The 23,052-nt window shown below is 43.2% G+C and overlaps 2 protein-coding genes across 4 annotated transcripts in view; one reads left to right on the top strand and one right to left on the bottom strand.

The window, feature by feature from the left end:
- LOC135518082 (ceramide transfer protein-like) overlaps nucleotides 1-3,415 on the top strand; it is a 56,551-nt gene extending 53,136 nt beyond the window's left edge. For both annotated transcript variants that reach the window (XM_064942968.1, XM_064942967.1), the window contains exon 16: nucleotides 864-3,415. In XM_064942968.1, coding sequence (XP_064799040.1) covers nucleotides 864-991 — 128 coding nt within the window. In that variant the 3' untranslated portion in view covers nucleotides 992-3,415. The remainder of the gene's footprint in view (nucleotides 1-863) is intronic.
- A 342-nt stretch (nucleotides 3,416-3,757) lies between these two features.
- Nucleotides 3,758-22,756, bottom strand: LOC135518081 (3-hydroxy-3-methylglutaryl-coenzyme A reductase-like). Of its 2 annotated transcripts, XM_064942965.1 has the most exons (19): nucleotides 22,671-22,756; nucleotides 21,885-22,086; nucleotides 21,602-21,713; nucleotides 21,379-21,466; nucleotides 16,529-16,613; nucleotides 16,030-16,242; nucleotides 15,725-15,844; nucleotides 15,445-15,605; nucleotides 14,848-15,107; nucleotides 14,513-14,718; nucleotides 9,507-9,701; nucleotides 9,207-9,365; nucleotides 8,945-9,102; nucleotides 8,582-8,687; nucleotides 8,203-8,373; nucleotides 5,803-5,943; nucleotides 5,550-5,708; nucleotides 5,317-5,471; nucleotides 3,758-5,140 (listed from the first exon to the last, which is right to left on the bottom strand). In XM_064942965.1, the coding sequence occupies exons 2-19, from the start codon at nucleotides 22,047-22,049 to the stop codon at nucleotides 5,086-5,088; spliced, it is 2,709 nt and encodes a 902-aa protein (XP_064799037.1). In that variant the 5' UTR covers nucleotides 22,050-22,086; nucleotides 22,671-22,756; the 3' UTR covers nucleotides 3,758-5,085. The 2 variants fall into 2 exon arrangements, with proteins under 2 accessions (XP_064799037.1, XP_064799038.1); XM_064942966.1 differs by lacking the exons at nucleotides 3,758-5,140; nucleotides 5,317-5,471; nucleotides 5,550-5,708; nucleotides 5,803-5,943 and adding an exon at nucleotides 6,871-7,839.
- Nucleotides 22,757-23,052: the final 296 nt, after the last annotated feature.

Here is a 23,052-nt window from a genome sequence, read left to right as displayed (position 1 = left end):
AGTATTACACCGAGGCCTGAACTCTGGAGCGGGATCGATTTGGAGATGGAGGGTCCGTCATGGTCTGGGGCGTTGTGTCACAGCATCATCGGACTGAGCTTGTTGTCATAAAAAGCCATCTCAACGCTGTGCGTTACAGGGAAGACGACATCCTCCCTAATGTGGTATGCTTCCTGCAGGCTCTTCCTTACATGACCCTCCAACATGACAATGCCACCAGCCATACTGCTCGTTCTGTTCGTGGTTTCCTGCAAGACCGGAATGTCAGTGTTTTGTCGTGGCCAGTGAAGAGCCCGGATCTCAATCCCATTGAGCAAGTCTGGAACCTGTTGGATCGGAGGGTGAGGGCTAGGGCCATTCTCCCCAGAAATGTCCGGGAACTTGCAGGTGCCTTGGTGGAAGAGTGGGGTAACATCTCACAGCAAGAACTGGCAAATCTGCTGCAGTCCATGAGGAGGAGATGCACTGCAGTACTTAATGCAGCTGGTGGCCACACGAGATAGTGGCTGTTACTTTTGATTTTGACCCCCCTTTTGTTCAGAAACACATTATTCAATTTCTGTTAGTCACATGTCTGTGGATCTTGTTCAGTTTATGTCTCAGTTGTTGAATCTTGTAATGTTCATACAAATATTTACACAATACGTTTGCTGAAAATCAACACAGTTGACAGTGAGAGGACGTTTGTTTTTTTGCTGAGTTTATATACAGTACCAATAACTATGTATTCTTCAATTAGGGTTTGTGATATTTGAAGCAGGGCCAAATCATTAGACTATATATTGTATATGAATCTACAGGTGTTGTGAATGAACCTGTTCTTTGTGATATCCTGTGTAATGTGTATTTCCTTTTCATCTAAGTGAACCCGGGAGGCTGGGCTCCTGCCTCAGTCCTGAGGGCCGTGGCCAAGAGGGAATACCCCAAGTTCCTCAAACGTTTCACTGGTTACGTCCAGGAGAAAACATCAGTGAAACCTATTCTCTTCTGAGGTTCACAGGACTCACTACACCACTGTCCACACAAGACTGTTCTGAACATAGCATACCATGACAACCCGAACATAGCTATCCCTCATGCTTGGTCTCTAGCTCGGTCTCCAGCTAGCTTCAATGTAAGCCCTCATGCTAGGTTCAATACTAGTTTCCCATTCTACACCTCATGCTAGTTCTTTATACTAGCTCGCTCCTCATGCTAGCTCTCAAGCTAGTTCTTATGCTAGCTCCCACATTAGCTAGCATGCTAATGCAGAAAGACCTGTGAGAATAGCCTGAATGTAAAAAATAAAACAAATCCCTTTTCTGGCAGAGATATAATATATAAATGTATGCGTTAATAAATTTATAAGAAAGCAATTTAAGACATAAAGAAAAAACATGGCTCTATTTTAGTCCTGCTTTTTGTAGTTGTCCTTTTTTTAAGAAATGGAGTGTTCCTATTTTGTGTTGATTTAGCTTTTTATAATAATCAGTGGTGTCACAGCTTACTCTCATGCTGCTAATTTTTCAAGTACAACAAAACAATTTAGCTTCCATTTCCCCCCCAGAATGAACGTTGTTTGTAAAAAATAAAAAAAAAGTGTAGAGGGCTGTCATTGAACTATGACCCCTATGACATAAGACTTGACCTTATGGCCTTTGTCTCCCTGGTGAAAACACCACTTTGCTGGTGCTGATGGAGGGACGAGACTAAAAGTTTATATTGTTTTCAAATGTTGAAAATGTATTTGTTTCTTTTATTTTGGTGGTTGTACTTGAGTCAATAGCTAGGTTTCCAGCCAATTGGGGATAGATTTTCATGCGAATATTCAGAAATCTGCATAAAGAATGAGAGTTTTCCCACCAGTGGTGTTTCCACCAAACTGACTTGTTGGTGATAAAAATCAGTGCGTGATGACAGTGCACTTTTTCACTTAAGTTTTCATGTACTGAATAAAAATCAAAAATCCCATGTCCTTCCATCGCTGTTGCCATAAATAGCAAATGTGCCTACTCTTGTCTTGGCACGTGCACTCTAGCCAACAACTCGCAGATACAATGCTGGTGGGCTAGTCTACATTATATTATTATGGATTAGAGTGAGAATATTTAGATTTGTCAAGCATCGATCATCATGTCACCGGAATAAGATCCTCTATTTATTGGAAAGGAGCATTAAGCTCATCACCTCGCACTTTCATTACCCTGTAAAATTCATAATTTAGCCTAATAAACGGCATGGTTTCCCGAGTCGTAGTGGGAGTTCCACACACCATATCATTGTGTGACTCACAATATTACGGTTATATCAATATTTGTGCATAAAAGCATTTCCACCATTTCACTCGTAATTAATTTTAGACACAAAGATACCAACATGTTGAACGAACAAATAACCTGTTGGCATTTAAAACAATTTACTGAAAGTTAGTTTCTAGCACAGCTGTCGTGATTTTCTTTTCAAATACAATATAACTTCGCATAAAAACTGGTTGGAAACGTGGTTAGTGATGACATGATGTAGCAGCACAATTTGGAGTTGGGGTATTTAGATATCTTGATTATAACTGTATATAATGTCTGTCATTTTTTAAATGCCTGCAGATGCTTTTTGTGACGGAATCAACTCCATATGCCTTGGGATGGGTAGGTGAGAGGGTGCTGATAGACCATACACCCATATGAAATCACTCGAGAAGTGCCTTGGCCCGAGTTCCAATACCTGATTTTCCTCTTCTCCCTTCATTGAAATAATCAACCCTGATATGACTGAATGGAAACCTGAAACTTGACTTTCACTTATCCAATTGGGCTGATGTTTGGTCAGTCATTACTTCTAGAAAGGGAGGAAGGAAGCAGGCCCTTTCAAGGTATTTAGACAGCTCCTATGTTTCAGAAGACAGAAGCTTTGTCTCCTGCTGGGCACTTCAGTGAAACAATGACTGTCTCCACTGAGTGAAAACCGAAGTCTTTCATTTCAGATACCTATTTGAAACTTTGGGGGTTAAGGGTTTGGGGGTTAATTGTCAAATTCATATACCTCTTAATTGTGATATTGCAATCAGCAGAAATTGATTTTCACATAAAATATCCTTGGAGGATGTGAACTGTATGCTGGCTTTCATTCCCCAACTGGATCAAGTGATTTTTACTTTGTACTTTCACTAATGTGCAAAGTCATCCAATAAATCTGGTTTCCCAGACTCTGAGCCCACTTCTGGACTAAAAATGCATGTTCTACATTCATTTGTCCTGGAATAGGCACAATGTGGGTCTGAGAAACTGCCCCAATATCTCTCCTATGAATTAAGTTGCACTGAATGTAAATAAAAGTAGTCATGCAAAATCTCTTGGGATTGATTTAAACCCATACTGTGAAAATGTGGCACTTCTTTAGCTCTGTTTGGAAAGAAAAATAAAATTAACATTTTTCTCCAGTTCGGTGTGCTTTCAATCCTAGTTTCCCCTCCTCTCACCATCTACAAACTCAATGTCAGTATAATTATACAGAAAGCCAATGAGTCCTGGTATTTAGGTTGTGACGAAAACCAGTTGACATGGCTTGTTGGAATGAACCTACTGCAGGGTTTCCCAAGCGGTGCACATTGTTTTTGCCCTCGTACTACACAGCTGATTTAAATAAACTAATCAAGCTTTGAGAATTTGAATCAGCTGTGTAGTGTTACGGCAAATACCAAAATATGGGCCCCGAGGACAGAGTTTGGGAAATGCTGCCATAAGACCAAGCATCCCAACAAATCGATAGACCACTAGTGAGCTGCTTTACAACAAATAGCAAACATGAACTTTATTTATTGGAAAAGGTTGTCTCTTAAAAGTAGTTTATTGAAGGCGACTTGTATGGCTTTGTTAAATCCGGTATTCCCACACACACTCGCTGAAGCAATGCAACTTTAGTCCCAAACCTCAACTGTGGTGGTTTAGATACCATTTAAAAGGCAGACTAATAGCGAAATTGAAATTTAAAAGGCAATGTTTCAACGCTGCATATGTCGGCTCAAATTTCAAGTTGTAATATACCTCGGATTTTCAGTGCTACGGATTGAATCAAGCCCAGAGACCGTCAAACTATTTCTTACACATTCCAAATTTAAAGGTACCTCAAAACACTGCAGTGTGAGGCATATATACTCAGACCAAGAACACTCAATCATACTGTACACTCACATTATAGCTAGCACCTTGGTTTGACATTTTCAGCCAACATTATCCATAAAACAAATTAAATAATACATTAAAATCAGGAGGTATGGCAGGTTTAATTTGAAACGAAACGATCTACAGCAATACTAGGCTTGCCTCTCAAACAACTATTTGGCAACTTAGTGCAAAATATCTCACCCGTAGCAGTGTTTTAAACCAAAGATTTAGTCAGGAGATTTGGGTTGCATTCTGCCCAATCCTACACAGATTACAGTATCATATGGCCCTGGCACTTCTCCAGATACTGTAAGAAGCTGATCATCGGCACATCCACTGAATGTGTGCCTCTAGAATGTACCCATTAAAAAAAAAAATTATAGCTTCAGGGCATTTGATCACAAACCTGTTGTCCATGATATAGGGGGTTGTGTGGCTGTGTTCACACAGGTTAAAGGCCAAATCCTTCTTCAAATTAAATTCTAATTTCAATTTGGTCAGTCTGTCCACATAATTCCGGTGGCCATTTTAAAGACAAATGGCACATTTGTGAATTTGCAAAAGTAAAAAAAAAAATCATAAAATACAACAAATGTTTTTTCCCAGTCAGACAATCTCACTGCACACACAGTCCTTTGAGTTCCATTCTGCACTGTGTATTAACCAAGTGACGAGTCAGATATCAGAGGTTAGCAGCAGACAGAAGTACTTCTCCCCCAGTGTCCAGCCCAAACCACTCCTTTCCAAAACTGTTCCATTAGCAGTTTTATTTCTGTTGTAATAAATAAACAGCAGCCATCTTCTGGGTAGGAGGATGTATTGTTGCAGGCTGGATGCTCTGAGATGAAAGGAGCATGCTCACACTGGGCTAATCCTCCAGCTCCCAGAATTCACTGCAGGTCCTCTATCACTAGAAGGTTCATTGTGATTGGTTGTAATGTATCTGTCACGCAGCCTCCTCTGAGTGGGATTGAGCTATTTGTGGCACATTGGCTTCAGATCTGAGAGGGAAAAAGAAACATTGAAAGTAAAGCAGTCACCAATCTTTTTCAGGAATAGTGTGAACAGAGTAGTATTCTCCCTTTTAGAAGAGGTCTCTGGAGTGTAGTTGTGAGCCATGAGGGTTAAGTGTAGTATACCTACTGTGAGTCGGGGGGTTATGGGTAGTGTAGTTTACCTGTTGTGGGTCATGTGACTCTGTACAAGGTGTCCGGCGGCGAGAGCGGACATCAGAGACAGTTCTCCTGCCAGGACGGTGGCACAGACCACGCTGGCCAACTGACGGGCATTATCCCCTGGACCAGTTAGACTGGCACCCTGCACACCCAGCATCTACAATGGACATGCATACGGGTTAATACTTACCCTTATTGGAGGGTTAATACACACACACACACACACACACACTACCTGTAGACAGGATTGTTGTGGTGCCAGGTTGGTGCCCCCTCCTACAGTGCCTAGTTCTATAGAGGGCATGGTACAGCTGATATACAGGTCCTCTCCTTCAGGACCCACTTGCTCCATCAGAGTTATACAGTTACTACTGCCCACTGTCTGGGCTGGGTCCTAGAGAGAGAGGGGAGGGAGATTATATAGGAAAGAATATATTTGTATTGCTTTAGGTAAGACAGAATCTCAGAAGATCACTTTTCTTAAGTACCTGTCCACAGGCAATGTAGATGGCAGCTACGATGTTAGCAGCGTGAGCATTGAAGCCTCCTATACTACCAGCCATGGCTGAGCCCACTAGATTCTTATTGATGTTCAACTCTACTAGGGCAGTAGTACTGGTCTTTAGGACCTGGAAAGACAGAGAGCATCATCTCAAAACAAAGGAAGGGGGGAAAATCACTGTAGTGTCTAAAATATTTGCTTCCACCAGTTCAGTTCTTCCAAGTCAGTATGTCTCAGTGTGTATGTACCTTGTGTCTCAACGTACAGACATGCTCAAATTTGTTGGTACCTTACAGCTCATTGAAATAATGCTTCATTCCTCCTGAAGAGTGATGGAATTAGATACATGTATTATACATTTGGTATGTCATAGAATAAAGCAAAGAAGCTGTGAAAAGAGATGAATTATTACTTATTCTAAAAAATGCCACGGACAAATTTATTGGTACCCCTTAGAAAATATAAATAATTAAATTAGTGATATCAAACTAATTAGTTTCTTTAATTAGAATCACATGTCTCCAATCTTGTAATCAGTGATTCAGCCTATTTAAATGGAGAAAAGTAGTCACTGTGCTGTTTGGTATCATTGTGTGCACCACACTGAACATGGACCAGAGTAAGGTAGTCACTGTGCTGTTTGGTATCACATGAACATGGACCAGAGTAAGGTAGTCACTGTGCTGTTTGGTATCATTGTCACCACACTGAACATGGACTGTTGAACATGGACCAGAGTAAGGTAGTCACTGTGCTGTTTGGTATCATTGTGTGAACACCACACTGAACATGGACACTGAACATGGACAGAGTAAGGTAGTCACTGTGCTGTTTGGTATCATTGTGTGCACCACACTGAACATGGACCAGAGTAAGGTAGTCACTGTGCTGTTTGGTATCATTGTGTGCACCACACTGAACATGGACACAGACCACACTGAACATGGACCAGGTAGTCACTGTGCTGTTTGGTATCATTGTGTGCACCACACTGAACATGGACCACTGATCATTGTAAGGTAGTCACTGTGCACCACACTGAACATGGACCAGAGTAAGGTAGTCACTGTGTTTGGTATCATTGTGTGCACCACACTGAACATGGACCAGAGTAAGGTAGTCACTGTGCTGTTTGGTATCATTGTGTGCACCACACTGAACATGGACCAGAGTAAGGTAGTCACTGTGCTGTTTGGTATCATTGTGTGCACCACACTGAACATGGACCAGAGTAAGGTAGTCACTGTGCTGTTTGGTATCATTGTGTGCACCACACTGAACATGGACCAGAGAATGCAAAGGAGAGATTTGTCTGAGGAGATCATAGAAATAATAGACACGCATGGTAAAGGCTACAAGACCATCTCCAAGCAGCTTAATGTTCCTGTGACAAGAATTGCAAATATTATTAAGAAGTTGTAGGTCCATGGAACTGTACCAAAGCTCCCTGGGCGCGGCCAAAGAGATACAAGCTGAACTCCAAGGTGAAGGTACGTCAGTTTCTGATCGCACCATCCATCACTTTTTGAGTGAAATGGGCTCCATGGAAGAAGACCCAGGAGGACCACTTTTGGGAGAATGTCCTTTGGACAGATGAGTCAAAACTGGAGCTTTTTTGGCAAGTCACAATCTATGTTCACAGATGGAAAAAATGAAGCTTTCAAATAAAAGAACACCATACCTACAGTGAAACATGGAGGCTCGGTTATGTTTTGGGGATGCGCCTGGCACAGGATGCCTTGAATCTGTGCAGGTCACAATGAAATCAAGACTATCACGTACTGCCCAGTGTCAGAAAGACTGTCATGGGTCCTCCAACAGGATAAATACCCAAAACACACAGCTAAAAGCACCCAAGAATGGATAAGAACCAAACATTGGACTATTCTGAAGTGGCCTATGAGTCCTGATCTGAATCCCATCAAACATCAATGGAAAGAGCTGAAACTTACATTCTGGAGAAGGCACCCATCAAACCTGAGACAGCTTGAGCAGTTTGCTCAGGAGGAGTGGGCCAAACTACCTGTTAACAGGTGCAGAAGTCTCATTGAGAGCTACAGAAAACATTTGATTGCAGTGATTGCCTTTTAAGGTTGTGCAACAAAATTAGGTTACGGGTCCCATCATTTTTATCCATGCCATTTTTGGTCATGCCATTTTATTATTGACAATATTATGTTGAATAATACAATCGAAAGCAAAGTCAGATTTTTATTAAATATGGAATAAACAATGGTGGATGCCAATTACTTTTGTCAGTTTCAAGTTATTTGAAAGAATTGTGCATTCTTCATTTTTTTGTGGAGGGTACCAACAAATTTGAGCATGTGTGTGTGTGTGTGTGTCTCCATTTGAGTATCTGTGTGTGTGGTTGTTGTAGCTGTACCTCTCGGACCACCCTGGCGGGGACGGTGACCTCACACACAGCAGACTTTCCCCGGCCCAGGATCCAGTTTATGGCTGAAGGTTTCTTATCAGTGCAGTAGTTTCCGCTCACCGCTAGAACCTGGAGCTCAGGGAACTGCTGCTGGAGCCTGCTCACTGCCTGCTCTGTACCCTGCAGACACACAGAGACAGTTAATATGTGCTATTAGACACCAGAAACAGCATTCTTGTTATTCTGTGAAGTCCATTCAATCACCAGTAAGTCATTCCTTTGAAGAATGTAGCCTCTCTAAAATGGACACCTTTACTGCTCCACTGTATTACTTTTTAGAATGGTAACACACACACACACACACACACACACACACACACAGTCTTACCTTAGAGAGCATGTTCATGCCCATGGCATCTCCAGTGTGGGACTGGAAGCGGATGTAGAGGTTCCTCCCTGCTAGACCTACCAATAGCTTGTCCAGACGGGCAAACCTAACAGACAGAGGCAAATATGCAACTACTGTACAACAGAACAATACTATGTGACGGCCAATTTAAACTCCATCATTGAGATCCGAGTAGCTAGAAGTTGCCTCCAGTCACCGACCTAGGGTCAGTTATGTTCTATAAACCACATTAGGTGAGGTTACAGGTATGATTGGATAATCTGATCATTATAACATGACCCAACCTATATATTGATCTTATTGACCCTGAGGTGACTGTGACCTTTAACCCTTGACCCTGACCTGCTGGTGTGGTCGAAGGCATCCTTGATGGTCCTGAAGCCCTCTGTGGTCTCCAGCCAGGTCTTGACCTCTACAGCCCGGCACGCTGAGGGCAGCCGTACAACAGGACCCCGCGTCATACCGTCAGCTAGCACCCTGCTGCTGCAACCGCCACTCAACTGGAGAGAGAGAGGAAGGTTAGAGGAGACAAAGAGTTAACCTACGCTAGACATATACTCTACACTCAGAGTTAAACTACAGTAGACGTATACTTTACACTCACAGCGATGGCCCGGCATCCTCTGTTTGTGCTGGCCACAAGGCAGCCTTCCGTCGTTGCCATGGGAACATGGAACTGCTTCCCATCCAATAGGAGAGGGCCAGCAACTCCCACTGGCACGGGCATGTAGCCAATGACGTTCTCACAGCAGGTGCCCATCACCTGATAAGAGAGGAAGACATGGGATGAGTGAGGGCAGGACCACAATAGACCTTAATGGGTTGATTTCAGACCAACCTTACTTTAACTGTCTGTTTCAGTAAACTGGATTAGTGGCAGTTGTAGTCCCTATGAGTAGGCTACCTTAGTGTAGTCATAGTCCTTGTAAGGAAGACAGGCCAAGGCAGAGGGTGATGGTAGTTTGGATGATAGCATCTCTCTCCGGATGACAACGCCCCTCTCTGGTGTTTCCATGACAGCCTCCAGCTTATAGGTCAGGATGTTTCGTGATGTCACCAGCTCCATCACCTCGGCATTGCTAAGAAAACGAGCGCCCAACTGGAAAGAGGCATAGTCAGAGAGCCATAAATACATATCTATATTAACACATGCTGTGCCTTCAGAAAGTATTCAATTGAGAAAAGCTGAAATGTATTGAGTCAGTAAGTTTTCAACCCCTTTGTTATGGCAAGCCTAAGTCAGCTCAGGAGTAAAAATGTGCAAAAAATCTAATAAAATTGTATTGGTCACATACACATGGTTAGCAGATGTTAATGAGAGTGCAGCGAAATGCTTGTGCTTCTAGTTCCAACAGCACAATAATATCTAACAATTTCCCAACAACTACCTAATACACACAAATCTAAAGGAGTGAATGAGAATATGTCCATATAAATATATGGACGGATGAGTGATGGCCGAGCAGCATAGGCAAGGTACAATTGATTGTATAAAATACAGTATGTACACATATGATATGAGTAATGTAAGATATGTAAACATTATTAAAGTGGCATTATTTAAAGTGACTAGTGATCAATTTATTAGTGTCCAGTGATTGGGTCTCAATGGAGGCAGCAGCCTCTCAGACTTAGTGATTGCTGTTTAGCAGTCTGATGGCCTTGAAATAGAAGCTGTTTTTTCAGTCTCTCGGTCCCAGCTTTGATGCACCTGTACTGGCCTCGCCTTCTGGATGGTAAGCGGTGTGAACATTTTACCCTTTGCATATTTACTGACCCAATGTTAGTATGTGTCTCAGTATAGGGACTATTTGGCACACAACACAAGAACAGGTCTGTTTCATATATGATCATGTTTTACATGAACAAAAATAGGCTGCTGTCCGAAGTAGGGGATCATCACTCACCTTTTGTCCTTTTGTGTGCTCATATTTATTTATTTATTTAACCTTAATTTTCAAGGTCCCATTGAGACCAAGGTCTCTTTTGCAAGTGAGCCCTGTATCGTACCATTAAACAACAAATTACACATAGAAAATACACCAGAAAATGAATGGAGTGATTGAATATGTCCGTAAACACATCAGCCAGCTGGGTCTGCGCATGCTCAGAGGATGCGGTTAGGGATGCCATCTGGGTTAGCAGCCTTGCTGCTGACGGCCACGGAGAAGGAGAGGCGCAGTCCTTGTTATTGGGCCGCGACGGTGGCACTGTTTAGTTTGTCTGGAAGTATGACTCGGTGTCCGTGACGAAGCCGGTTTTCTTTTTGTAGTCCGTAATTTCCTGAAGACCCTGCCACATACAGGTGTCTGAGTCGTTGAATTGCGACTCCACTTCGTCCCTGTACCGGCATTTTGCTTGTTTGATTGCCTTGTGGAGGGAATAACTACACTGTTTATATTCAGCCATATTCCCAGACCTCTTTCCATGGTCAAATGCAGTGGTTCACACTTTCAGTTTTGCGCAAATGCTGCCATCCATCCACAGGTTCTGGTTAGGGTAGGTTTTAATAGTCACAGCGGGTACATCATCTCCAATGCACTTCTTTATAAACTCACTCACTGAGTCAGCGTATAGATTGAGGTTGTTATCTGAGGCTGACCGGAATATATCCCAGTCCGCTTAATCAAAACAATCTTGAAGAGTGGATTCCGATTGGTCAGACCAGCGTTGAATGGTTCTAGTCACTGGTACATCGTGTTTGAGTTTCTGCCTATAAGATGGTAGGAGCAAGATAGCATCGTGGTCAGATTTGCCGAAGGGAGGGCAGTGGAGGGCTTTGTATGCATTGCCGAAGTTAGAGTAGCAGTGATTGAGTGTATTACACCTGCGCAATCAATATGCTGATAGAATTTAGGTAGCCTTGTTCTCAAATTTGCTTTGTTAAAATCACCAGCTACAATAAATGCAGCCTCAGGATATATGGTTTCCAGTTTACATGGAGTCCAGTGAAGTTCCTTGAGGGCCGTCTTGGTGTCTGCTTGAAGGGGAATGTACACCGCTGTGGCAATAACTGACGAGAATTATCTTGGGAGATAATATGGCCGGCATTTGCTTGTAAGGAATTCTAGGTTGGGTGAGCAGAAGGACTTGAGTTCCTGTACGTTGTTATGAATACACCAAATTGTAGCCTGTATCCTGACGTCACTCACAGACAGTGAGCCTCCAGTGACCTTCCATCTGAAGGGGCGGGACGCCACCTTGTGGACTGGGAGAGATTGGAAATGGATGAAGAACCACCACTCTTGACAACGGTGTGTGTGAATGTGGAGAAGGGACACTTTTCATCAAACTGACATGCGGGAGACAACACTTTTGACATCCGTGAACACTGTGGAACTTGAGTTGAAAAAAAGTTTTACCTAAAGTCTAACCCACAATGTGGGTCCCATGGCTCCAGCGATAAGTGATGTAGCCCGAATGACAGTACTGTTGTCACAACGAGCCTGGCTGGCACCCAGCACTGGACCACATGTATTAAAAATAGACCCAGGGAAAAAAACATTATCATGGAGGTTACTGGCGACAGGTATTGGCTCTCCAGCTTTTTAGCACCTTGTAGCCTAGCTGGGAATAGGAAAGATGGCTCTCTGAAAAACTGACCCCTTCTGTGGTAACAGACGGGCGATTCGTAATCTAATCTTATTCCCAGGAATGAAAAGCGCTGAGCTGGAGAAAGACAGCTAATTTCTGTGTGTAGGATAATAGCATGGTCGTGTCCAACCCTGCTTGTTCCCTCGACTCCGCTACCAACCATCAATCGCCTACAGGTTCCATAACCTTATTCACTAGAGACCTCATTAGGGACTAGTGAGATACAGGCAGGAATCAGCAATGAATCCCAGTAATGAGCCACCTATGGGGGAGGGGTGACCCGTTGTGGACAGAGAGTGAATCGCCCAATTTACTAGTCCCACTCTGGGGAGATTGATATAACGCTTGAACCCTGTGAATACCATGGAACATGTGGTACCAGAGGGGCATTAAAACTTCTTGGCGCACCCATCCATTTAGCGGGATCATTTCCGTCAACATCCGCTGACTTGCAGAGCGTCAAATTCAAATTAAATTACTAAAAATATTTAATTTTCATGAAATCACAAGTGCAATATAGCAAAACACAGCTTAGCTTGTTGTTAATCCACCTGGCGTGTCAGATTTCAAAAAAGCTTTACAGCGTTTTGTTCAGAAATTTTGGCGCGTTTTGTTCAGAAATCCACAGGCTCGTGCCAGTCATGACGGGCAGACAAAAATTCCAAATAGTATCTGTAAAGTTTGTAGAAACATGTCAAAGTTTTTTATAAATCAACCTCAGGTTGCTTTTACAATAAATAATCGATAATATTTCAACCGGACCGTAGCTTTTTCAATATGAGAGAGAGAGAAAATGTCTGCTCCAAGCTGTTGCGCATGCAAAACTCTGCTGGCACCCAGCCATCCACTGACACGATGTGATTGTTCTCGCTCATTTTTCAGAATAAAAGCCTGAAATTATGTCTGAAGACTGTTCATACCATGTGGTAGCCATAAGGAAATCTGGTTGATATCCCTTTAAATGGAGGGAAGGCATGCAATGGAACAGAGATGTTTCAGGAAAAACAGCACTTCCTGGTTGGATTTTCCTCAGGTTTTCACCTGCAATATCAGTTCTGTTATACTCACAGACAATATTTTGACAGTTTTGGAAACTTTAGAGTGTTTTCTATCCTAATCTGACAATTATATGCATATTCTAGATTCTGGGCCTGAGAAATAGGCAGTTTCATTTGGGTACGCTCGGAGGCTACTTCCTCATAGGAGTAGCATGCAAGCCCCCTCTCACTACTCCCTCCAACTCCAGGAATTGAGAATAGGAATGGGGTAGCCAAAGCGCTGGGGGGACACTAGTAAGCTTCATTCACAGGAAGTTATGCATGCTAGACGACGTTAGACTAAAGAGCCTCCTGGCTAAGTTAGCCTCTTTGACGGCAGCACAGTCCGTTCAGAATAACCAAGCGCCCGGGACCGAAATCCTTCTGGGAAGAGAGGCAAGGCAGACACAGGCAGCAGGGCTATACCCACATAATTTGTTCACTCGTTGAATAGCCTCACGTAACCAGCGAAAGAGTACATAGGAGCCAGGAGACATTCGACCTGACCAACGACCTGAAACGTCGCCGCAACTCAAACAAAGTACAGGCACCCGGGAGAAGAAGTCACTATCAACACCAAGACCCCTAAAGAATCCTACACTATTGACAAGGGAACCTCCGCTGCGGACTAGTAGTGGAACAGTGCCAGCCGTCCCCTTGTCTCATACACAAAAAAAGCAAGGGCATGCACCGAGCCGAGACATAAAAGACAACCATCACAGACATTGGGGCATGGTCACGAACCCGGCTTATTAGCCTTTGTTGTTTCGGTCACGTTAGCCATCTTACTTATTGCTATAGCCAAGCAAATCGAAGAATAACTGATTGTTTGTGATTTGGAAACTTATGAGAACCATACAAACTTCAGCACACAACGTCCAGGGGGTGAGCAAGCTCTACCAATAATGGACAGTTTGCGCAATGCAAAACAGTCTCGTGTTCCAATTGTTTTAATAGCGTTAAAAGCGGAATAATTTAAGGAATGAATCCGAGCCTCACGCTTATCATCTGCGGAAGAAGAGACTTCCAGCGAGGTGAAGATTTTATTGGCCTTGTCAGGCGTGATTGTAGATACTTCAACCAAAGTCACGATAGTGCAACTCCCCATAGTATGTTGTACCGAAGTTGACTGACTGAAAAGGAACAGTGTTTAAGTAATTGTGAGCAAAGAATGGTAATATTTCTAAGTGTTGAGTGGTTGTTCTGTGTTTTAATACAGTTGTGTTTAACATAGTATGGTGCTGGATCCTGAGCGCAGTTGTGTAAAGGGGAAGCTCACCTCAGGGTTTCTGAGGATGGACAGACACTGGTCCAGTGAGCGGGGCTGGGAGGGGGGGTTGGGGAGAGACGTAGTTGTGTCTGGAGTTGGGGTAAAGAAAGGAGGTGGGGGACACACACTGTCCCCTAAACTCTGAGGGAGAGGTCCATTCAGAGAGAAGGGACCGTTCTGCAACATTGAGGCCACCAGGGGTTGAATCACCTCAACTACAGAGAGAAAGAGAGTGAGCAAGAGAGAAAAAAAGTGGAGGGGAGAAAGATAACAATGAGACCAACAAGCTTATAACCAGAGGAGTCTCAAAACAAATCAAGCACAATAACCTTGGCTCAGCTTACCTCTTTCCTCTTTGGCCGCTATGTTAGAATCAGTTTTAGCCAAAGGGTTTGGGGTGCTGTTGGTTGTCGGGGATGTTTTAGCAGGTGCAGGATCCCTCCTGCAGCAGTCCTCAGCCCCCTTATGGCTCAGTGCAGGGGCGGAGATAGAGGTGGAGATGGGGCTCTTTAGGGACAACTCTGTCTCAGCCGGCTCAAAGAAGACGTACTTCACAGCCAGCAGCAGAGCCAGACCCAGGGTTATCACCTGCTCCAGCTCCATACTAACAAGAGAAGAGAGAGATTTTGCTTTCACAGATTCAGTTTATTTTTTATTTATTTAACTAGGCAAGTCAGTGAAGAACAAATTCTTATTTTCAATGACGGCCTAGGAACAGTGAGTTAACTGCCATGTTCAGGGGCAGAATGACAGATTTTTAACTTATCAGCTCGGGGATTGGATCTAGCACCCTTTCGGTTACTGGCCCAACGCTCTACCCACTAGGCTACCTGCCGCCCCAGTTGACGCCGAGTCACCAAGAACAAAAGGGCAGAGGGAGAATGTTCTAGAAATAGTCCAGTCCACCACCCAGAGGTGGGAGTGGTGATATAATGACTTACCTGGTGAGCGGTATCGGCCAGAGAGTGTAGTCTTGGTCCATCCTCTGGACTGTAGGCCCATCGAGAGCTAGACTACTGCTGGCGCCAACGACTGTCCGGTTCTGACCTGGCTGCTCTGACACCAGACGACTGTGGGCATGGACCAGAACCAGACCTAGAGACTACAGGAAGAGAAGAGACCACATTCTTTATGCTGTTATTTCTCCATATGATCTTGACTGTCTGGGTTACGGTTGTTAACTAAGGGTTCGGGGTAGTGCTCAGGTTGGTCAATTTTTACCATGATTATTTTAACCCTCTGTGTAACAGGGTTTGGTTTATTGTCCTCCTCTTCAGCCATAACACGGGCAAAGTGACTCAGCTGCCAGACGGGATGGCCCTCGCGGCTCTCCCTGGACAGCTACACACACACACACACAGAGAAAGAGGTGAGGAGATGTTATACACACACATCTGAAAACACTCCCTTCACATGCCAACTCTTATCTTAAAAACCAGAGAGAACAGACACATACAAGCTCAAACGCAGACACACACAATTTCAGACACACACCTCAGAATCTTTATTCCTGAGCCCATCCTTACCTCGAGGACCAGGGAGACACAGGCAGGGAAGAAGGTCATGAAGACAAAGTAGTTGGCCAGGACAGACATGCAGCCGAAACAACACATCATCTCCAGCTGACGCACACCTGACATGGTGCCCACTCCAATGACCAGACACTCCACCAAGGCATCCAGGGTGAAGGTAGGACCCAGGATAGCCATGCCCTGAGAGATGTTCTCTCTCACCTCCTCCTATATAGAAAAACACACATATAGGTTAGGATTTGCCTTTACATAAACCACTAAATCCCATTGATTTAAAGAATCTCTGTTCCGCTGGTCAAGAGTGCAGCTCTGGCATAAATGTTAGTTCAGAAGTCTCACATCAGAAAAGCTATGATAATAGTGAGTTACTCCAAAAATGCCAGTAGCCAGCCACTGTTTCTTGAGACAACAGCTGAGTACCAATATTCTTTCTTGGCATACATATATTAGTGTTTTATGTACTCTGTGGAAGGCACTGAGAGAGGTTGCTTACTTGTGAGTTGGAACTAAGGGCAAACTTGGCCAGGGTACAGGCCTTGGATAGGTCAATGAGGAGCAGGAAGAATGGCAGAGCTTCACTGAGGAGAGAAAACACAGTTACATTTCATAAAGAAGTTCTGGATAACATGTCAGACAAGTTTAAGGACTGGGATAGGGATTTAACTGTTTGAGTACACACTTTACTTTTTTTCAGAGTACTCAAAAAATAATAATAATCGGGTATTTTTAGAACAATGCCCACACTGTGAAAAAAATGGGTGCGCATGTATATATTCTGAACAAAACTATAAACGCAACAATTTAATTGATTTTACGGAGTTAGTTCATTTGAGGAAATCAGTCAATTTAATTAAATTAATTAGGCCCTAATCTATGGATTACACATGACTGGGAATAAATGTGCATCGATTGGTCACATACCTTTAAAAAAGGCCCTCAAAATGGCCATCAGGATCTCGTCATGTTACTTTTGGCATTCAAACTGAGATCGATAAAATGCAATTGTGTTCATTATCCGTAGCTTATGCATGCCCATACCATAACCCTACCAGCACCAAATTTGCTAAAATTATGTCGGAGGCAGTTTATGGTAGAGACATTAATATTAAATCCTCTGGCAACAGCTCTGCTGGACATTCCTGCAGTCAGCATGTCAATTGCATGCTCAATCAAACCTTGAGACATCTGTGGCATTATGTTTTGTGTCACAAAACTGCACATTTTAGAGTGGCCTGTTATTGTCCCCAGCACAAGGTGCACCTGTGTAATGATCATGCCATTTTAATCAGCTTCTTGATATGCCACACCTGTCAGGTGGCTGTCTTATCTTGGCAAAGGAGAAATGCTCACCAACAGGGATGTAAACAAATTTGTGAACAACATTTGAGAGAAATACACCTTCCTGGGATCTTTGATTTCAGCTCATGAAACATGGAGCCAGCACTTCACATGTTGCATTTATATTTTTGTTTAGCGTATATGCCAACAGTGTGCAATAATGGCTAATTTATAATAACTATTACAAATCAATCCTAATTGCCCAACAATATCAATAAAAACAAGTGCAATTTAAGATCAATTTACTGAAACCTTAAAATCAACTGGTTATATTGTAAAACAATCTCCAAAAAGGTAGTAACCTCAGCAGTGGAGCTTTCTTATAGAAGCCTATGGAATAGCCTTGTTTTGTTAATTTAGCAGACAAGACACACTCATTTCCTGAGCACTTACCAGTCATGCCACACCAATTTTATAGTAGGGATGCACAATATAAATAAATAAAAATCGGTGAACATATCGGAATCGGACGATATTTGCTAAAAATGCAAACATCGGTATCGGCCCATGTTTAGTTTAACGCCGATGTGCAAAACCGATGTCAAAGCTGACGTACCTACGTTATACACATGCCATAATGACGCCACGTAAAGTATTGTGCTACACGTGCAACACAGCATTCATAACCTAGCCCACAAAGTCTGCTGTGTGGATCAAGCAGTCATTTGAAAGAATAGGACATTTTCAGCACGATAACTCAAAAGGCGAAATCCATTAAAGCCAATATGATGAAATTAATTGCCCGTGATGTTGGCTTTCGTCGACTGGTCGAGCACCAGTACACACTAACTACCATGTGAGCTATTTTTCAGATGTTGCCCTACGGGAGTAACACAGTAATAGCGTCGCTGCTATTAGCTTCAAGACATACATACTATGAAACGCCGTTTGGGTCTTTACATGTCAAAAAATATTTGTTATTTGTTCGAACGTAACTTCTGGGGTAGCTAGCTTTAGCTTGGCACCTAGCTAGCACCAATACAACCAGCCTGAAAACAATGACCAATAGAAACTGCACACATTTTCATTATTCTTAGCGATGATATAGGAATCCATGTAAGTATTAGCTTGGTTGCCACTTCAGTTCATGAAAATAAATGGCTAGCCAGCTAATTAATCATGTTGCCCAAAGCTAACATTATAAGCATCCAGGTAACTTCATCTGGCTAGTGAGGCTCGACCGGAATTGGTTGTGTTGTGAAGCTAGCCACAATAAGGATTAGGCACAATAGAGGAATTGGGGTTTGCCTTCAAAATAAAAGTGTAATTGACAGTAATGCAAATGAATACGAAAAGCAGAATTATGCAATACATTTATTATGAAGGCTAACCGCAAAGTCCACTATTGTGGCTAATCCTTATTGTGGCTAGCTTCACATAGATCCGACCACAATTAATCAACTAAAAACTGTCCTATAAATTAGAGTTATTTTAAATGTTAGCTAGTTAACTATAGCTACTGAAACAGATGAATTGCATCCATGAGCTAGCAAGCTAGCTTATATATACACTGCTCAAAAAAATAAAGGGAACACTTAAACAACACAATGTAACTCCAAGTCAATCACACTTCTGTGAAATCAAACTGTCCACTTAGGAAGCAACACTGATTGACAATAAATTTCACATGCTGTTGTGCAAATGGAATAGACAACAGGTGGAAATTATAGGCAATTAGCAAGACACCCCAATAAAGGAGTGGTTCTGCAGGTGGTGACCACAGACCACTTCTCAGTTCCTCTGCTTCCTGGCTGATGTTTTGGTCACTTTTGAATGCTGGCGGTGCTTTCACTCTAGTGGTAGCATGAGACGGAGTCTACAACCCACACAAGTGGCTCAGGTAGTGCAGCTCATCCAGGATGGTACATCAATGCGAGCTGTGGCAAGAAGGTTTGCTGTGTCTGTCAACGTAGTGTCCAGAGCACGGAGGCGCTACCAGGAGACAGGCCAGTACATCAGGAGACGTGGAGGAGGCCGTAGGAGGGCAACAACCCAGCAGCAGGACTGCTACCTCCGCCTTGGTGCAAGTAGAAGCAGGAGGAGCACTGCCAGAGCCCTGCAAAATGACCTCCAGCAGGCCACAAATGTGCATGTGTCTGCTCAAACGGTCAGAAACCGACTCCATGAGGGTGGTATGAGGGCCCGACGTCCACAGGTGGGGGTTGTGCTTACAGCCCAACACTGTGCAGGACGTTTGGCATTTGCCAGAGAACACCAAGATTGGCAAATTCGCCACTGGCGCCCTGTGCTCTTCACAGATGAAAGCAGGTTCACACTGAGCACATGTGACAGACATGACAGTCTGGAGACGCAGTGGAGAACGTTCTGCTGCCTGCAACATCCTCCAGCATGACCAGTTTGGCGGTGGGTCAGTCATGGTGTGGGGTGGCATTTCTTTGGGGGGGCCGCACAGCCCTCCGTGTACTCGCCAGAGGTAGCCTGACTGCCATTAGATACTGAGATGAGATCCTCAGACCCCTTGTGAGACCATATGCTGGTGCGGTTGGCCCTGGATTCCTCCTAATGCAAGACAATGCTAGACCTCATGTGGCTGGAGTGTGTCAGCAGTTCCTGCAAGAGGAAGGCATTGATGCTATGGACTGGCACGCCCGTTCCCCAGACCTGAATCCAATTGAGCACATCTGGGACATCATGTCTCGCTCCATCCACCAATGCCACGTTGCACCACAGACTGTCCAGGAGTTGGCGCATGCTTTAGTCCAGGTCTGGGAGAAGATCCCTCAGGAGACCATCCGCCACTTCATCAGGAGCAGGCCCAGGCGTTGTAGGGAGGTCATACAGGCACGTGGAGGCCACACACACTACTGAGCCTCATTTTGACTTGTTTTAAAGGACATTACATCAAAGTTGGATCAGCCTGTAGTGTGGTTTTCCACTTTAATTTTGAGCGTGACTCCAAATCCAAACCTCCATGGGTTGATAAATTTGATTTCCATTGATAATTTGTGTGTGATTTTGTTGTCAGCACATTCAACTATGTAAAGAAAAAAGTATTTAATAAGAATATTTCATTCATTCAGATCTGGGATGTGTTATTTTAGTGTTCCCTTTATTTTTTTGAGCGGTATACACATATATACACACACACACACACACACACACACACACGACCAGCACTGTAGGTGCGCGAGACAACTTTAACAGCATCATAGCATACGTATCGATTAATCGTTGTGACATGAAATACAAGTGATAGTGTAATCAATATCTAAAAAATGTATTAACTCGTTAAATTATTATGAAACGTGCAGTCATATTTAGGTCCTGATTGGTCAACAAACTTATTTTTTACAAAAATAACAAATTATGTTTTCTACTGGTCATTGTTTTATTTTTTGACACGCAAAGACCCAAACGGCGTTCAATAGAAATCCAGGTTGAGAATGAAACGACGAAACAACACAGCAAGTAAGTGAAAGAAATAGGCTTTGATTATGTTTTACTAGTAATGGGAACATGCGTAAATGCAAACAAAATCATTTTTTTGGTCAGTGTGGTGTGTGTGTAACCTTTATTTAACTAGGCATGTCAGTTAAGAAAGAAAATGTTATTTATAATGATGGCCTACCCTGGCCAAACCCGGACAACGCTGGGTCAATTGTGCACCGCCCTATGGGACTCCCAATCACGGCCAGATGTGATACAGCCTTGATTCGAACCAAGGACTGTAGTGACGCCTCTTTCACTGAGATACCGTGCCTTAGACCGCTGTGTCCGTGTGGGTTAATTATTAAACTGTACTAGAATGCTTAAAAGGACACTATAATTTTAAATATCGGGTATCTTTTCTTTTGCAGAGGAAAATATCAGATATCGGTATCGGCCAAAAATGGATCATATCGGTGCATCACTATTTTACAGTAAAAAACATTATGTAATATAACAAAATAAAATAGGCCAGAATATTGTGAAGTGTTGCGCATCTCACATCTAGAAAAGTTATTCTCAGAGAAGGTTAGGCGAGTCAAGTAAGAGGATGCTTACTTTAGGCCTGTCAACTCTTTCCCCAGGAAGTGAATGACCACGGTGCTGAAGACAAAGCTGGAGAATACGGTGAAGAGACCCGCTATACCTAGAGGCAACACAGAACAGACCATTACATACTAACAATCATAACATACATCATCAGGTGGGTGTTAGTTACATGTGAATGTACACAAGACAATAGATGTTTGTATTGTTACAGTTCTTGTGAAATGAGACATACCAAGGATGTACTTGGAGCCCAGCTGGCGAAGGTTCTGGAACTGAAAGTAGATGTACACGATGGCCATGCAGCGTGTCACCGTTAAAATGATTACATCACTGTTTAGGATTCTCTGTAGAAGGAGAAAGCATTCTATTTAATATTCTTTCCAAACATGACTGATGTCTTTGCTGTGGTGGTGTCACTGCAGCTTTAAGATGCAACACTAATCTTGGTAGAATAGAATAAAATGTAACAATTGTCCTAGAGGGTCCACTTTCTATTGTGTGCCAGGCCAGCTCACCTCCTGTAGTTTGGGACAGCCATTGCTCCAGCTGCAGATCTGGTCGCTAGTGGCCAGGTTGTTCATGGACATGAGACAGACAGTCAGTGCAATGGTGCCCACAATCACCTCCCAGGGGTGAGACGCCACCATCAGGCCATGCAGCCTGAACACCCCATTCAACATGGTGGATACACACCGGGCTAACACCTGGCTGGGGTCACTGGGGAAGCACAGCGAAAAAGTAACATGGTCACTCACACACACACACACACACACACACACACACACACACACACACACACCGAGTGACTTACCTTTAAAAAAAGAAACACCCAAACCGTGTTAATTAACATGTTTCAAAACAAGACTGACAGAAAGAACACACCCACCGCTTGGCTAACCTTAGCTTTGAGTTATGACTAGGCAAGACTAATAACATAGCTAGCTAGCAAAGGAGATAACGTTAGCTACAGTTACTAGTAAACAATACAAATAGCAAACTCTCGCTAACTAGCTGTGACCACCATTACGTAGATGTCAGCTGTAGCTGACATATCGCACTACATCGTTCATTAACTTGCGTATCTGACAGTATGGTAAGTTACCTAGTAGTAGTTAGCAGCAGCATCGTTAGCTTGCTAATTTACTAGCTGTAACTTCCTGCCCAAGTCCAGTGTGACTGCGAATGTCTCGAATCATTCGAGATCAAGGTCATTTTATGCCACGCTATTATAAGATCAACCACTCACAACATAAAAGTAATTTGAACTTAATCGCTTACAAGTAAGAGCAACAAAAAAGTACCTTCATTTAAGAGTCGTGTATGTCCAATTGACCCATCCACAGGTACACGGCTAGTGGTCTGATGTAATCCGCTCACAAAAAAATGGCGAAAGAGGAAATCGTCTAGTTACTGCGTCAAATGGTGGGCGTGGTTAAAAAGTTGGGCCTTAGCTCAGAGTAATGCCGCCTTCACATGTTGTCGGAACAAGGAAATGTCCGACTTGCTGAATCCATGAACGCGGCACGTATATAACCACAAACTGTTAGCAAGTCGGAAAGTTCCAACTAGCATATGAACGCAGCATAGGTCTGAAGATTTATGTAAATAAGGTCTTTATGTTTTTTATTTAAAAAGTTTTACCCCTGATACAAACTTTGGTAGAGCATCCTACTGGAAGCTAAA

The sequence above is a fragment of the Oncorhynchus masou genome, chromosome 28, assembly GCF_036934945.1.
Source record: "Oncorhynchus masou masou isolate Uvic2021 chromosome 28, UVic_Omas_1.1, whole genome shotgun sequence".
NCBI lineage: Eukaryota > Metazoa > Chordata > Actinopteri > Salmoniformes > Salmonidae > Oncorhynchus > Oncorhynchus masou.
The sequence above is the reverse complement of the archived record's forward strand: the minus strand, read 5'-3'. Positions and strand labels throughout refer to the sequence as shown.